The sequence below is a fragment of the Gambusia affinis genome, linkage group LG19 (genome assembly GCF_019740435.1).
Source record: "Gambusia affinis linkage group LG19, SWU_Gaff_1.0, whole genome shotgun sequence".
Classification (NCBI taxonomy): domain Eukaryota; kingdom Metazoa; phylum Chordata; class Actinopteri; order Cyprinodontiformes; family Poeciliidae; genus Gambusia; species Gambusia affinis.
The window spans coordinates 14,036,367-14,054,124 of record NC_057886.1 but is presented as its reverse complement, the minus strand read 5'-3'; the positions used below and the strand labels follow the sequence as shown (position 1 = coordinate 14,054,124).

The following is a 17,758-nucleotide window of genomic DNA, read 5'->3' as shown; positions in this document are numbered from 1 at the left end:
TTTTTTTTTTTTTAATTCTGTTGCTGTTACATTTGCCTCGCTTCCACTCTGTTTTCAGACTGAGATATGCGTGTTTTATCCGGTGTTGGGTGCTCGCCTATCCGCCTCCTCACTCGGGAGGAACCGGGCCACATGCTGGGCCCCTCCCACCCCAGATGTGATGTCACGGTCTAACTCACCTTTAACTTTCCTCAACACTTAAGTGCATCTCAGAGCATCTCAGCATGCGTCATGCAAATTAAAGTAATTTTGTATGGAAAGCGAATGTTTTTCTTTTATGTGTGTGAGTATGTTTCATATTTTTCATTCTTGCATCAGTGTTCTGTAGTTCTTTAACATGCTTTTTAAATATAAATAAAGCCTTCCGTATAACTTATTTTGTGCCGCTGTGTCACACACACGAATATATATTTTTTTGAATACACAATTACTGTGACTTAATGTATAATTTTTTGTTTTTGACAAATAGATAGATAGATAGATAGATAGATAGATAGATAGATAGATAGATAGATAGATAGATAGATAGATAGATAGATAGATAGATAGATAGATAGATAGATAGATAGATAGATAGATAGATAGATAGATAGATAGATAGATAGATAGATAGATAGATAGATAGATAGATAGATAGATAGATAGATAGATAGATAGATAGATAGATAGATAGATAGATAGATAGATAGATAGAACATTTTGACCTTGGAATGACAATTTGCCACAAACACATTTTCTAAACTCCGTTAGTCAGTGCCTAATGACATCACCGTGGGATGACAGGGTGTGAAGTCTTGGAAGAAAATCAAGTCAGAGTTGTAATTTTAATAGAAATACAGTAAAAGTATCCTACTGTAAGACAAAACATGGTGACAGTACTGTAGATGAATGTTTGTTACTTTACATTAAAATACAGCAATAATCATGTAAAGACTTTGGAGTAGCGGTGCGGTCAATGAATTGCAATAGCAATTTTAATACTGAAACACCTTTAACAGTAACTTACTGAGACCCAGGTGCAAGTTACAGTTTTTTTTTGTTTGTTTTTTAAGATACCGAGTAGATCCAAAATAAAAGTAAAATATAACTGAAGCATTATTAAAGTGTTGTTTTCATGAAGAAATCTGTTTTATTTATCCCCTGCCTTCTTTTGATTAATTAATATAATTAAGCTATTCAGACAGGGTTGATTTCATATATTTTTAAGGCTAATGAAGAAAATATAGTTTAAAAAGACTGACGTGAAATTTATATAGAATTAAGTAGCCTTCTCAACTGCTATTCTCCACCATGAGACACTATCATTCTCTGGACAACCCTTCTATTTAAGATATGAAAATCATTATTTTTAATTTCTTTTTTTTTCTTTTCCAGAATGGGCGTGATTGGGATAGTGTATGTACATTTGGTTGAAAGGGTAAATAGATGAGGGTAAAAACTGTTGATAAAAAAATAAAAAGCAATACACCCCTAATTAAAGTGGAGCTTTTACCTGCAATGCAAGCTATAAATATGTAATATTTCAATTAATAGAAAAAAAAAACTCACAAAAGTCACAACTTTATTGCACCTTTTTTTTACTTAAATGTACTGTGGCAAGAGCTTCTTTCATTATGAAAGTTCTCATTCCTGGTCAGAAAAAAATTACGGTGCAAAAACACAGAATCATTGCAAACATTCACGCTAAATGTTCCACTGTGCCTCTTTGAGAGTCATAGCCTACGTTATGATTTCACAGTTGACAAAAATGTCCTACAGAAGTTAAGACCGCTTCAACCTCTCCTGCTCTGTATACAGTGACAGAGGAGAACTTGCATGAAAACAGGTAAGTCTTATACACAAACACGTTGCAGGTAAATTCTCAAGTCAACATCCATCAACTGAGTATTAGCACATTAAAGATCTTTCTTTTGTTCTTTAAATAAAATATTTATAACATTACATCCTATAGGTGTAGCCAATTCAAGGCAACATCTCTAAAATGAAAAGAAGTGCATGGGCAAATCTTTACAGCATAGCACAAGACGGACTGTACAGTCTTCTACGTTGGCAAAGCGTTTTGATAGAACGGGTTTTTCTACGCGTTTGTGCCCCCCGACAGTACACTAATTGGAAATCGTTTGTATAAAACAGTTTCTACAAGATGTACAGGATGCAAACGTGGTGGTCCAGGTAGAATGGTTGCGCTGAAATGGAAAAGGAGGAGGAAGGAAGAGGAGGAGGCAGTTGGATCTGGACACAGAGTTGACGGGGGGGGGGGGAATATGAGGTCCGGGTTCCTGAGTCTCAGCCCAGTTTTTACATGACTGGCGTGATGGTGGTCAGAAAATTGCATAGAGATAAAAAGAAACGATCACATCCAATTCTGATGCAGTCACTAAAATAAAATACAAAAGTGATACTTATTGTGGGAGAGTTATTGTAGACAATGAGAAGGTTCCATTTCCACACCCAAGGCCTTTGGAGAAAAAAACTGAGATGCTCAGTTTAAAAAAAAAAAAAAAAAAAAAGTAACTCATACAAAAAGAAAAAAAAAAGACACCAACCTTGCTCAGTCATGCATATATACAAAAAAAACCCCAAAACCCTGGCAATTTCAACCAATATTTTGCCAACAATGAGAAGGCAAAATTTGGTCCAAAATAAAAATAAAAAAAACAACAAACAGCACCAACTTAAAACCATTTGGGGAATATGTTGCATTAAAAAAAATTAAATGCCTGAATAATTTGGTTTAGAATATATCAAGGAGAAAGGTTAAAACAAAGGTCACTTCTTTACTGTCTAAACTTGAGAGCCCTTATGCCTGCAGATACTGTGTCAAAGTCGGACAAGACAGCCAAAGTGTTGCAGTGAACTCCTCATATTTATACGATGTTCATTTTATTTCAGAGCAGTTTTAACAGCAACTAAGGCTTAAAAATATGGACACTTAGCAATTAATGTGACACAGATATATGAGGATTTTCTGTTGTTAATGAGCCAATAAAGGCAACATTTTCATATTTCATACTTTTGGACTGGTCAGACCATCAGTGGGATGCTTATGACACAAATTGTTCTCCTAAATTGGGGAAATGGTCTTTAGCACAGCAGACAAAGATGAAAACAGGAGAAAAAGTAAGAACAGAGGTTTGGTTTACAGTGTGGCTGTCCAGCTTTCCCGTCAGCGAGAGCTCAGCGTCGCACTCCGAAAACGCGTTTCGCTCCAGGTGTTACCGACCACTTGTTCCGCCTGTCCTGGATCTTCTGGAAGATGCTGCTGCCACTCCTCCACTTCTCTCCTTTGTAGTTCTTAACTTTCTTCACCTGAGCATTTAAAAGAAAGGAGGTCTTAACACTCAACTAAGACTGGCTTGTTCTTCAATTAAACTGTGCAGGTTGGTACATTTTAAGAATCAATCATGGCGGGGTGTGTACACTTTTAAGAGCCACTGCACAACACTGATTTCCCTCAGTTCTTTCCTCACCTTCCCTCTGTCAAAGTCTTCATCCCACTCATCAATCACTGTGTCACACATGGCACTGCGGACGTCTTCAATCGCATCCCTACTGACAGCAGAGACTTCACCATCCCAGCTGAGGACTGGAGCAAAAACATACCGACTTTTTAAAGTGCTCCAAATTTTATTTCCAAACACTGTGACTTCAGGTTTACACACCGTTGGCTCCATAAGCTTTGTTTGTGGAGTTCTTGAGAAGCTCTTCCACAACGTCACTGCTCTTTTTCCCGTCCCAGCCTGCAGGAACGACGTGGTTTGAGGCGTTCACCGGCGCGCTTCCATCAGCCGCTGGAGCCTTGCTGCGTTTGTAGCCGTCCCTCACCTGGCTGTCCCACACAACTACCGAGGCTTATCATCATCAGAGAGAAAGAGGGAAGTCAGACGAGGTATTGACTGGTAAAGTACATGTTATTGACTTTTTGGTGCAATACGGAGTCACCAAACCAACTGTGTTTATTATCTTTCAACATTTTGGACAAATAGTGCAGCACAACATATCCACTCACAATCAATAGCAAAAAAACCGAAACCATATGTATCTACGTCTAAGATTGTAATTATGGCTGCAATTAATAGTTGATAAATAAATAATAATTTGTTGACGTCAATATTTTTAGATACACACAATTGTAATTGATTTTTTAATTCACATAAATTATTTTTAGCCATTTCAAATAAAAAAGTGAGATATAAGCAGATTATTTTTTCCTTTGGAATCCCTTTCATGTCTGAACCAAATGGTGATTCAGACATGAACCATTATTATCAGTTCAGTCTCATCTTAAGCTGACACTATGAATCTTCGGGCTATTTTTCTTGTAAATATAAAAATAAGTGCTTTACTGTAGCTTTTTTTTAAGGAAAATTGATTGTTTAAATGATGAAATAAAAAATGTGGCATAAAATGAATAACATGGATCATTATGTTGCGCAACAGAGACGCTTAGCTGAGGTTTTCTGTCATAAATAGCTCACCTGTACTTTCAACTTTTCTGTCCTCTGTGGAGATCTTTTTGGAGGCAGGTTCTTCTGCTGACTCATCTTCAGAGCATTTTCTCGCTCCTCGCTGCTCTTCTTTTAGCTTCTTCTTTTTCTTCCTTATAGTCAATTTATTGTTCACCTTTATTAAATCTTCTGCATCATGATAGATGTTTGCAGTTTTCATCTCTGGATCCCTGTTGGAGCACACAGGAATTTAGGAATTCCATGAAGCAGATGGAAGGGACGTGTCTGAAGCGACTCTTTAAGTTTATAAAGCAGAGCATAATTAAACATTTATAAAGATGAGCAGCTGATGTGCAGCACTTTATGAAGAGCTGAGTAATGAAACACAAATCACTCTGGATCCGTTTCATAAAACGAAACTTTGCTGGAAGTCTAAAAGCTTTAAGGAAGTGCTTAGGGCTTGTTAGAAGCCAAAGTGGCTGATCAAGCTGACAGTTTGAAATGGAAATGCTAAAAAAAGATCATTTAAATTTATAAATTTGCACCCACCTTTCTGATGTGGGGCATCTAGAGTTTATTTCCTGCAGAGAGACCTCCTGTTCAATAATTTTCTTCTTTTTCTTCTTTTTTTTCCTCACAGATTCAGCTTCCTGTGGCTTCTGATCTGACGGCTCTGCATCTGAATGAGGCGTTAGGCTCCATAAGCCGCTCTGACACCAATCCTCCTCTTGATTCGATACATCCAAATGTGACTGGACGAACTCCCTCTCTTCAGTTTTTTCCCCATCATCACCTTCGAGTTTCCGTTTTTTCTTCTTCTTCTTCTTCTTGCCATTCTTCTTGTGCGCCGACTCTGTGGGGCTGGACTGTGTGGAAGGAGCTGAGGATGGAAAAGTCTCTTTATCATCCTCCACCTCAGAGTGTCGCCTTTTCCTCTTCTTTTTCTTCTTCTTTGGGCTGACGTTTTGAGCCAGAGGGTCGAGGTCTGGCTCTTGAGCTGTGGGGCCAAGGTTGCTGGAAGACTTGGGGCTCGTTGGGTTCGGACTGTGAAGGCCATTGATTTTGTGAGAAAGGCTGGCTTTTGGTTTTTGCAGTGTGGAGAAAAGTGGCTTCTTGAGAGATCCACATGAGAGGGGAAAAGGTGATGAATGGGCTTTAAGAGGATTAAATGGACTAACTCTGGGGGGGGGGAAGAAAAATAATGAACAAATGTAAGTTCAGAACCAGAGACTGAAACAAAAATGTGGATTTTAACATACCTGTCAGTGTGATGGGCTGAGGTGACGGCTGGGGATTTAAGTTGATTTTGATGTTTAGGGTCGGTGGGCAGCTGCTTTGGCGAACGGCGCAGAGCATCAATGTTGCTCAGACTCTGACTGTAAGCCTGCAGTTATCGACATAAATAAAAACTTGGTGGTCTAAAGAAAAATAGCCATGAATGTGACAAAAAAAAAAAAAAAAAAAAAAAAGGAAGAAAAATCATATCAAGAAGACGGGTGTGGAAGAGACAAGATGGCGGGAAGAATGCCAGGAAGAAAGGGTGTGGCAGAGAAGAATTAGAAATGGTTAGAAAAAAAGGGGAGCTAAAGAAAAAGAAGAGAAAATCTAACATGGTTGATTAGACAGATACAGCAGGCAAAATCAATTATTACACAAAATAGAAAAAAAAAACTTGAATATTTGCCTGTAATCATGCTCAGGGATCGTAGAAAACTCACTTTCTTGGCTGAGAGAGCCAGTTTCTTGGCAGGTGGTGGAGACATGATGCTGGTGGCCTCAGATGTGATGTTGTTGAGCGCCGGTGGTTTTAACTTAGCCGTCTTCTGCTCCTCTGTGCTCTGAGAGTGCTCCACGCTCCGGGCTGGAGAGGCCAAGCTGCTGGAGCCTTTCCGAGGCGTGGAGGGCGTCTCTCTTACCGGCTCACTTTTTGGACCAGCGGCCTCCTGGCAAAACGAAGATGTAGGTAGTCTTGCTTTTTTTCCTTAAAGTCATGCAAAAGTATTGCTGCAATGTTCTCTTTCATCCATTTTATTAGATACAAAAATAAAAAATAGATCGATATCTACCAATCCAAACTATTTTTAAGGCTTTCCAAAAATTCTCAACTGGAATAAATCTGGACTTTGAAAACGAAAAAGGAAAAAATGTATTCCAAGTTCTTTGATGGAGGCAAGAGCTGATAAAAGAAACAAAGAATTAATAATTTGACACATAACTACATGCATTTGAAAGCCCTCGTATGAGAAATCAGGACTTAATTATAATTAAGATAATTAGATAAGACTTTTTATAACAAAGCAGAAATTCCACATGTATCACTACCATTTCACTTGTCAATAATGAGCTACTTTTTGTTCCAATTAAATTCATTAAAGTTTGAGCTTGGGACTATATCTTTTTATCTATCTTTGTAATGGCAATGTCTGCAATTTTTATATAGCAACAGACTGTTTGGAGTAGGACTGAAATGATTAATCAGATTAATCATTCATTCAAGTGATCATCAACTAAATGAGTAATCAATTAATTGTTAACTAGTCCATAAAAAAGGCCAATTGCTGAAGAAACAATACATTCAAATTAAGAAAAGATAAAAAGTTATTTTTGTAAACATGTTCTACCCAGAACTAAAGTGGTTTTTGCTTCACCTTGTTCAAGTTCTGTAAAAAAAAAACATTTCTGCTATTAAGCACCTTAGACATACACTTCATAGATAAGCTTTTTTTTTATGTCCAGAAGCATCTTTAATTACAAATTATCAAAGGAATGCTTTGTTATAACAGGTTTATTTTCTTATTTAATGATTTGTTTATTTGCATATTTTAACGCACATCTGTAATATTGTATATAAAGGCTTAAGCGGTTTAATAAAAAAAAAATCTACAGAAATGTGCCAATCTTTTTATCCAATTAATCACCAAAATAATGGACAGAATAATCAATTACTCAAATAATTGTTAATTGCAGCTCTATATGGACAGTTTGGAGGGCAATAATTGTTGGCTCATAAAAATCAAGTGTTCTGAACTTTGCAATGTCCATACTAATGTAATATTTAGCACTATATCTAAAGCCAACTGGATGGGGTCAGAACACTGTCCAAAATGCTAAAGACTAGATATCATTGTGGTAACATTTACTAATATTACCGCTATCACAGTATTTTCTGATATTCTTAAGCTCTACCTCAACATGACAACATTTTCAGTGGCTATTGTACCTTTGAGTCAGTTGTGTCAGCAGAGGAAGAGTCCGACAAAGACTTGAATGAGGTAGATGCTGCCATCCCTCTGCCCTCGCCGCTTTGTTTTTTGTCCCCCTCCGTCCTCGCGACCCCGTTGTTGGAAGGCGTGGGCGTGGTGCTGCGGGACTGCACCTGGCTCTGAGGAGAGGGCTTCTTCACCTTCTTGAAAGGCTCCTCTATGACTGCGGGTCCGCCTGGCACCTTCGGCACGCCGTTGGATGACGACGTCCAGTTGGAGAGCCTGGGCTGCGGCTGGGAGTTCACGCCGTTCCTGGAAATGGGCAAACCCAGGCCGCCGTCCATAGACTGGATCTTACGCAGCTGTGCAGGCTCAAGTTTCTGAGGAGGAGAGTAAGATGAGAGGAAATGAATCCACTGAAATTTGAAGTAGGCAGACCTCAACAAATTCACAAAACGTTGTGACACCTTGGTGACTTGTGGGGAAGAGAGCGGCCCGTTCAAGTTCGCTCTCTTTATCTGCTCGGACGATGCACTGTTTTTCGCAGAATGTAACATTCCCTGCTTGGTGGTCTGGCCGTCTGCATTCTTCTTCGACTCAGGGATCCTTGAGATATTGCAAGATCATTCAACACCGCCCCCGGTGGGTATAAACACAAGTTTTGATCGGTTTCAGCTCCTTCTCACCTCAGGTAGAAAAGCACATAAGCCTGCTGGTTCAAAACCACTTTGATGTTACTGGAGTGAACCATTGAATCATTCATCTGGTACCACTGCCCGTTGCTCGCCTAGAGGAAGGACATTAAGGATGAAACTTTCTTTAGACATTAATTCCTTAAATATAAAGCAGAAAGGCATGTAGACATTTTTAAGCTTACCTTAACGTAGCAGTAGTAGTGACCAGCATGACAGCTGTACCCAGAATGCACCAAGACAGCATATAAACCGTACATAACGGGGTCGCCTGAGCTCTGAGACATGTAGGGGCGGATGTTTAGAAATTCTGGATAACCAACGTCCTACAAAGAAAGAAAATTAAAGAAATCAGACCATCTATCAATACATAGCTGTTCCAATAAGTACAACAGTATTACACTAATACAGTAAGAAAAACCAATTAAATAAAGAGTGATGTTAACCTTTGTTATTTTTCCTCCACTGAAGTTAGCAAACCTCTTCAGAGAGAGGGTGAGGACGTTAGATGTCCGGTGGACGGTGAAGCGCTTCGTGGCCGGCACCTTCTTTTTGCACCTGAAGAAAACTCATTTAGCATCATCTCTTTACGGAAATAAATGTTCAGAATAGAAGCCCAGCATTTCTTCACAAGCTAAAGATATTTTTAAGCACGCCTCAGACTGAATAAATGCCACTCACTTGGCACACATGTAGGCATTCTCTCCACTCAGAACGTCTGGTTTGACAAACAGCTCTAAGGCTCGCACTATGTTTGCTGCTTGCTGGAAGATAGAAACACACACATTTACCGTGACGCTGTTGAATGGTTTCATTTATATGGAAATAAATGTTTCATTAAATCATGCAACAAACCCGGATCTCCACGGCAATGTCCAGGTAAGGGTCATACGTGTCTGAGACACTTTTGCAGATGGAGCATTTCACTAAAAGACAACAACCAAATACAATCGAAAATGATTTTGAGCTACTTTAGGTCCGTTTAGCACAGAAAATCCCAACAACTATTTGATAAAGAATGAAGAGTTATATATATATATATATAAAAAGATACTATGTGGAAAATAAAAACTGAAACAAGAAAACACTACCTCTTGACCTGAGGTAACCTCCAAAAATCTGGTGAACCAGTGTTGTGGCTTGAGTCTGTCTATCGAGTCTACAAAACAGGAATGGAACAAATTGTAAAGCACACAGCAGCTTTCAGAACCAGAAACCTGCAACAATGAGAATACATACTTTGGGTATCCATTGAGACAGGCTTTCTGCATGGCATCAATGGTGTAGCGCAGGAACTCATGGGCGTCTTCTTGGCTTCCAAAGCGAAAATGTCTAGCGATTTCTGTGGGAAACAAATGTGCTTCTTATATTTCTGCCTCTTTAGTCAATAAGCATGACAAATAATTTAGGTACTCTGAGAAACATTGTTGTATCTCAGTGTGTAATGTTGAGTCAAAAAAAAGATTCCCTGCATGTAGTAACTTGCTACTGAATAAAAGGAAGTAAAACGGGCTGTGCGAGAAGTAACTGTTCTGCTGAAGATACATTTGGAAAAATAGCACAGTGCCAGAACAAAGCACACGCTTTTCAATATCACAAAGTCCCATTAGGACACAAAATATTTTAAAAGGCAAAACTATTTTTATGCCCTAAGAAATGTTTTTATTTATTTTTAATTGTTTCTGTTGCTGTCAAAGTAAAAGTGAACTTCCATTCAACTGGTGATGTATCAGATTCACTTTAATCAGTTTCATCAGCCTTCCAAAAAAAAAAAAAAAAAAAAAAACATGTCAGTAGCTTCTACAGACTTGCATCTCATCCACAAAACAAGTCCTGCATTAGCGCTAATGTAGCCGCAAGATCTCTGTCCTTCTGTGGTCTCCTAATTGAAAAATGGGAGACTTTAAGCTGGCAGATTTCTAATGTGTTCATCACCACATTCCCAGAACTATAGCATCACTCGCTGATGGAGAACTGAGTCACACCAGAGTGGGAAATAAGAGACCAAACACTTATGACCAAGCTTGTGCACTCATAGTGGAGAAAGGATGAAATCAGCAGGGAGTAGAGTTGTAACTGTGAGATTAGATACTGCAAAACTCAGTTACAGAGTGCTTTTCTAACTTGTAGCTAATAAAACGGGGACATATTTACATTTTGAGGTTAATTCTAAGAGAAAATAAATATTTTGTCACCGCATATTGGAGTTTTCTAAAGACAGTAACTAAATGTAAATGGAACTACATATGAGTCCAGGTGGAGGGGAGGAGAAGCGGGTAGCTCGCACAATTTTGTGCTAAAGCAGCTCCTCTAAGCCTGCAGTCACAAGGAGACAGAAAGGGCATTGGGGAAGGAGGGAGTTAGGAGGTAAAGAGGGAGGGAGGCGCAGAAGACAGAGACAAGGTGGCAGCAGCGCAAGGAGAAACCAGAGGAAGCAGGGCACAAGGCTTCAGTGAAACTACAGTATATCGATGTAAAGCACCAGTAATGTGCTGGAGTTCCTAATGGTTTCCAGCACATGTCAGACTTTCCACTCTGCCTGTCTGAACTGCTCAGACAGACTCATGCTGAGTTTGCAAAGCGGAGTCTTACTTTTCAGGTCTCTGATGAAGGAGACGGGCTTAATGGCGTTGCCAGTGTTGGCGAAGGCTTGGATGATATGGTTCTGCATTACACAGATCATACAGAAGCCTGACTGGTGGCCTGAAACAATAACGGCAGAGATGCATTTAAAATCAAGCCTTATTTGAAACTAAATTTGCATAATATTAATATTTTGCAACAAAATATTAAGAAAAATTCTTTTAATTGGACACAGCAATTAAAAATAAATTATTTTTGAGCTAATCAATGTTCAAAATGAAGCTTTTCTTTCTGATCAAATCAAAACGCTGAGTAGAGTGCAGGACTGAGGTACTCACAGGCCCGACTGTGCTCCTTTGACAGTAGGTAGTTGGCGAGCGGCGGGGTGTAGGAGAGACACTGAACGGTGGAGTTGAGGAAGCAGGTGTTTCCAAGGTTGTGAAGACCAGCTCCCACCCTGTACACACGCTCCCATTTCAGATTGACCTTGTTGCCAGGAAAGAGCATTTTCTGCGGGGCTGGGATCCCGTCGCCCTGGTTGCTGATCACATTTTCAGATGCTGACGGAGGACAACAACACAAGACACGAGAGTTGAACTCCAAGAACAATTACCTTAAAACAACATGAAACATGGTAAACTCTAAAGTTTTCTCTGCTGCATTTGAAAGCTCACCTTGCCTCTTTATTTGAGCGGGCTCTGCAGCTTTCTGGCCCGCGGCGCCCTCGGTTCTGGGGTTGAGAATCACGTACTTGTTCTTCAGGCTGTCCAGCTGGTAGGAGAAGCCCTTGCTGGCGGGCTCAAACTCGATTTTCTGCAAAAGCACCTTCTTGGCGGAAGAAGCCAGCAGCTTGTTGAGGTCGCCATCGTCGCCCGTCTCCTTCCGACCGGGTTTCAACGCCTCCTTGAGTTTGTCTACTATCGGCATCGTTGGAACATTACTGCAGAGAAACAAGCGCAGCGTCGCACCAGAGTAGGGGGCGTCATTTTAGTGGGTAAACACTTTTTAAAGGCATCTTGCTTGAGCTTAAAAATAAATCTGTTGTTGAAACAGAAGCCAAATTTGTCTCTCAATACTTTAGTATTTAGTTCAGTAGTTACCTGCAGAAGTACTGCTTATTACTGGAGATATTTAAATGTTTTTTTTTTTTTTGTTTTTTTTTTGTTTTTTTCAAAAGAGAAACCTGGGGCAATAATTACAAACCTACACAAAAGGTATTAACAACACTACAAATAAGAACAACAACAATATAAAGGTGGCATATTTAGAAAATCACTAAAATTCTTTGACATAGTGAAACTATGGTCAGCTCTAATTCTTTAAAAGCCAAAAATAAACAGCTACAGGAAAACATTCAAAAATTGTTCAAGACTATGGAGTGAATTTATAAGTTGGGGGGCATTGACAGTTTAAAATATGCAAATTTAGAACTACTGGGAAATATCTTTTGTGTATCAGTAAGTGGAGTCAAACTGAGGATTAATTTGGATATTGAACTGAGAAATGTCCAACATAAAACTGTTCAAATTACCATATAAACATATGAGTATTATACAATATTATTACACAATTAGAGTTGGTGTTTATTATTGGTGCTAGTTTTGTTTTTTGATAAAATTGAAACAAATAATTATTGTTTATTCTCTAATGGGTTACTGATTAAATATGGGTTTATTTGTTAAATGTTTGTATTATACATATAATAAACAGAAGATTATATTTATGTTTCGACCCGCAAACTTGAACATGTGAAACAAAAGTTTAACATTATGTTTTATGCTGCAAGTATTTTTTGTGCAAATTAAAATGAAAATAAAATGAGAAATCACTGCTGCTATCTTAAAATTTAAATGACAAAAACACTTACAGATTTGGGGAAAACAAAATAGTTGTGGTGCACTAAAAAAGATCATTTAAAGTCTTTATGTTAAAGCTACGGCTCCCAGACTACAAGAATGACCTTGGATGCTTTATTTTCAACAACTAAAATAATTATAGTCAATACTCTATAATAAACAAAACTAGGCACTCTTTGTTTTCTTATTTATTTGACTGTGTAACTGAGATTCTGTAAATGTGGTAATGGCCTCTCAAAGTGAAAAGTGCCTTGTGCAGATGATACACACACACACACAGACACAGAAATTGTGCTCGTTAGAGTGGGCAGTGGCGTCATCAAGCAGTAGGAGGGCTGATCATCCACTGTATGCACAAGGACAGCCTGACCTTCCCATGCAGCTGATACAGAAACAAGTAAGAGGAACGGAGCCCGTGGGGACCCAGATAACTGCAGAATGAGGAACTATTACAAAAAGCAGGAAAACTGATGTGAACTAAAGCATAGCTCGCAATACATCATGGCAGTGTAGAGACTTGGAGCTACACACCAGATGGTGCAGTAATCGTTGTTAGCACAGATACCTCAAGGGAATTGGGTACCAGTTTGATTCTCGAAGTCTTACAGGGTTTCATTTGGACCCGTCCAACAATATTTACATCATGTAAACTTGTTATTCTAAGCCATCTCTAAAGACTGTGTGTGTGTGTGTGTGTGTGTTAATGCATATTGGTTTGTCTCAAGAGTCAACATAGTGATGGACCAGAAACTTGCCTTGGACATGCGAGAGCTGGATAAGCTTTAAGCTGTCTTCAAAAGAAGATAATTGTTCAACAGTAGGCAATGATCACATTAGGAAAGCATACAGTCATAATGTTATTGTTGATTGTCGCAGTGACAATATCAGTTACAATTAATCCATGCATTCCAATCTCTGCTTTTTCCCTCAATCACAATGTTTCCATTGCTCTCTGTCAGCATCATCCTTTAGCTTCAATCAAGGGGATTGAAAATCCATCAGTCTGGCTAATTTTATTGTTCAGAAGAGGAAAACAATGCATGTTTTATTAAACAGCCATTTACAGCATCAATCATTTTAAACTATGATATATTGAAACTACAATGAGTTTCAATATCTCATTATCTCAATACCAGCTAATATTTAATGTATAAATTTATTGGATAATGCTTTTCTTCAATTCTTTGCGCTTGTTTGTTATTGATGTTTTAATCATTACCATCCATAATAAAGGACCAATTGCACACTGCATTTCACAAAAATAGCTACACGAGAGGTCATTTAGTATCAACATTTTGACATTTTTATTAAAGTTTTAGGTCAATATGTGAGCTTAAGCTTGGTCATAATAATAATAAAATGGAACAACCATGCATAGAAAATGAAACGTACTCATGTCAAAGTAGCAACAACTCTTATTCAAGTATGTAGTTTGGTTTTCATATGCCTATGGGGTATAAGAATTAAACACACAAGTTTTTGCAATCACAAAAATATGTGCTTAGACACACTGTCCCCATTCCAGCCATCATCTGAAGATGACTATTAGTTTAATATGACCGGAAGTACAAACCCGCTCATTTTTATACAAAAATCTTGAGTTAATTTTTAAATCAATCATTTCTTTGTTAACTAAAAATCCTGCTGTTGCAGAAAATTACATATTTTAGAAACATTTGTTTTCAATGAAGACTGTAGGGTAAAAGTGAAATGTAATTTTCATTCCATGCAGTTTCACATTGTTTCTCATTGAACCACATTTTACTAATGCTCAGACTGGGCAGCTGCCTTGCAAGATGCTAATAAGGCAGAGATTTAACCTTGTGATTTATGAATACCACTCCTCAAAAACAAAATACTCATTTTAAGTTTTATTACTAGGTGAATAAAATGGTTTTTTTTAAATATAAAAAAATAATAAAATAAATCTAAGAAGTTTTTTTTTAGCCCATCCAAGGTCACGATTCCATCAAAGATGTAAAACATATATAAAATAAAAAACATGACATTCTGGCTCAATGATAAGCAAATGAAAGTAAATTGACTAACATTTATTTAACTGTTAAGAAAGGCAAAATATTTCTCAAATATGTATTGAACATTTCATGTCACTATTTCTGTCTTAATCTACATGTATGATCAAGGTATCATTTATTTAAACTTTTAAAACATTTTAACATATGGGTCAGAAGAAATCAGGAGGAATTAAATTATAAGATAGTCACTGAGAAAAGTGATTTTACTGTGTTTTAAATAATCCACTTTCACATTTAGATATTATGTTACTATTCACATACACTGTCAATCCAGCCTACTATTTGTAGTTGTATCCCTTTTTAATATTTTGTTACAACTGACCATAGAAATCTCATCATATTTTCTTCAGCAACAAATGTGTCATTGTACACAGTCACACAATCCTTGCTTTAAAAATAAAACTTTTCTATAATCAAGAAAGCCCTTTGCCCATTGGTGGTAAAAATAAATCTATTTGTTTTGACGTGCAACTATTGTGAAAATACAGTAGAGGTGAGAATAAAAAAAATCATATAAATATCTGACATGTGCGCAATATAAGTCTGGTGTCATTTAATTTTCATTTCATTTGTAATACTGAAGTAGCATGACTGCTGCTGGGAAGCCACTACTGTAAGCTAGCTTAGCAATCTTCTTCTAGTAACATGCCGTTTATAGAGTTTATTTATTTAGATAATTATTTACATTGATAAAGGTTGAGGCTTGAACAGCTCGCGTTAACCATCTGGACTCAGCACTCCGGCGGCAGTCATTTCAGCTTCATGCTAGCTTGCTAACTGTCGCTCCCAGCAGTATTTGGCCTGGATGCTTTAAAACACGAAGATATGTCTTAGCTTAACAACTACGCCACTCTAGATTTCGGTATATTGCCTCTCTTCTGAAGTCCGTTTCCTTTTAGACAGCAGTGCGTAACGTTTCTGAGGGAGTCCAATTTAGCAAGCGAGCTAACTTAACGTGGCGACAACCTCCTGCCTTCCTGAGCGCTGCAATGTGGGTTAGCATGTAGGAGTCCAGATTGCTAACAGTCTCTGACAGCCGCATTCGTGAATATATGTTTGCAACCAGAACTACGATGAAAACACACAACATGCATTACATGAACTCACGCATTTGTTCGCTCACCTTTGGTTTAATCGGCCAAATATTCCTCAACAGGAGTATGCTCTCTCAGCTGAAGCTACCGAATCTGGTATTTTTTCTGCCCATGCTGCATTATGAGGGGGCGGGGTCAGGATTGACAGACAAGAATCAGGAGCCTATCACAACACAGACAGTACCGTCACACAACATGTTTGTCCAATCAGCGTTTAAGGTGACGTTGGGCGCTCGGCAGAGAGCCACACGTGACTTCCAGTTGTCGCTGTTTACCATTGACGCAATCGGCGCGATGGATGCTTGACAAGTTTTACTGTGACAAAAGAGCAAAAACGTGTGGAATTGATGGCAAGCGGAATTATCATATAATAATTTGAGGAAACTGTTCTCTGCAGATATCCAAAATCCAATTATTACTACTTAACAGGAAGATTTAAGCCTTCGAAAATGTAACTCATCATGTACGAAAAGAACACTAAAGAAATATTGAAAGTCATTCTTTTAAGAATAAAACATACTTCTCCTCCTTATGTTTGCATATCTTCAAGTAGCTAGCTACATTCCTTCTACCCACAGAGGTAATGTTTTGGGAAATACATTTTTACTAGAGAAATTTGCATCTCAGACATCACCCCTAACATATATTTTATTACATTGTTTTAAATGTAAAATACGCAGCATTCCGTTAACATGACACATGCAATTTCTGCAACTGTTTGTGTTATCATGATTTGCAACAATCCAATTAGAAAACCGATGTAAAAAAAAAAATCTGACATATATGAACCACATAATAGTGTAATGGTAGAACCAGAAATTCAAGAACATCCAGCAAGAGAACGTCTGACCATCTGTCTGTGACCTACAGCTCAAACAATTTTGGTTATCCAATAGAACAATGATGTGGACCCCACCTGCTCCTTTGGCTCTTGACACATTTTATTGCATAGGGATAAAAGCAAACATGGTTCTTTGGATACTAAAGGTTACTGACTTAAACTAATGTTTCAAATCAGAAAACAAAAGATCCTGCTATGTTTACTTCAACCTTGTGTTGAAGTAAAACAGGCAGATATCAAAGGTTTTGCTGAGTTTGAGAAGTGTAGATGGCACCTGATGCTTGAAATAAGAGTTCAAACTTCACCTACCCGTAACCCAGCTGCAAATTATACTTGGTGGCTGGAAGGCTAGATGAATGCAAAGCCATTAATATACTATATCATGGAAGAATGATGTGAAGTGTAACCTGAAATGTTGATTGTATATATTTGTAATATTAATAACTCAATATGTATGTGTAATATACATATATATTTGCTATATATGCCATTAAATATTGTGAAAACAGGTATTAAATTTGATAATTTTTTTAGATATCCTACAAATAATTTTTGCCTAACCATCTCAGTTCTGGAAACATTAAATCACTATTTGTACAACTGGGAGTCTTGATTTACATTTACATTTAATTTAATTCTGACACATACAAATGTCATTCAGAAGAATTCTCGACAGAAATTTGGTGTGATTATATTCTACACTGGCCTGCCATAAACTCTGCATCATTGAGCTGAGAAAAGTAGCCACCATTACTGGTTCACTACCACTTTAATATCTAAGATTGCCTGTGTAATTCCCTGTTCTCCACAGACTGTAGTTGGATAGCTATAAGCATATTCAATGTTTATTACAGTTTATTGCAAGTTAACTGTATGTTTATTTATAACGTGATGGCTAAACCCAATAGTTTTAACTCACATCTGTACTAAAATTAGTAAAAATGATGAATAGTAAAAAAAAACAATAACTCAGATATACTGCTCTTCTGGACACATGATTTGCCT

The 17,758-nt window shown here is 37.8% G+C and overlaps 1 protein-coding gene across 1 annotated transcript; it reads right to left on the bottom strand.

Annotated features, from left to right (window-relative positions):
• Positions 1-15: 15 nt before the first annotated feature.
• Positions 16-16,051, bottom strand: usp36 (ubiquitin specific peptidase 36). The gene is made up of 20 exons (XM_044100332.1): positions 15,942-16,051; positions 11,601-11,866; positions 11,265-11,486; positions 10,936-11,046; positions 9,583-9,685; positions 9,435-9,502; positions 9,199-9,269; positions 9,025-9,107; positions 8,790-8,901; positions 8,529-8,669; positions 8,338-8,438; positions 8,119-8,257; positions 7,669-8,031; positions 6,167-6,391; positions 5,708-5,832; positions 4,998-5,627; positions 4,479-4,678; positions 3,663-3,851; positions 3,471-3,586; positions 16-3,309 (listed from the first exon to the last, which is right to left on the bottom strand). Exons 2-20 carry the CDS (start codon positions 11,851-11,853, stop codon positions 3,178-3,180), a joined length of 3,384 nt encoding a protein of 1,127 aa, XP_043956267.1. The 5' UTR covers positions 11,854-11,866; positions 15,942-16,051; the 3' UTR covers positions 16-3,177.
• Positions 16,052-17,758: the final 1,707 nt, after the last annotated feature.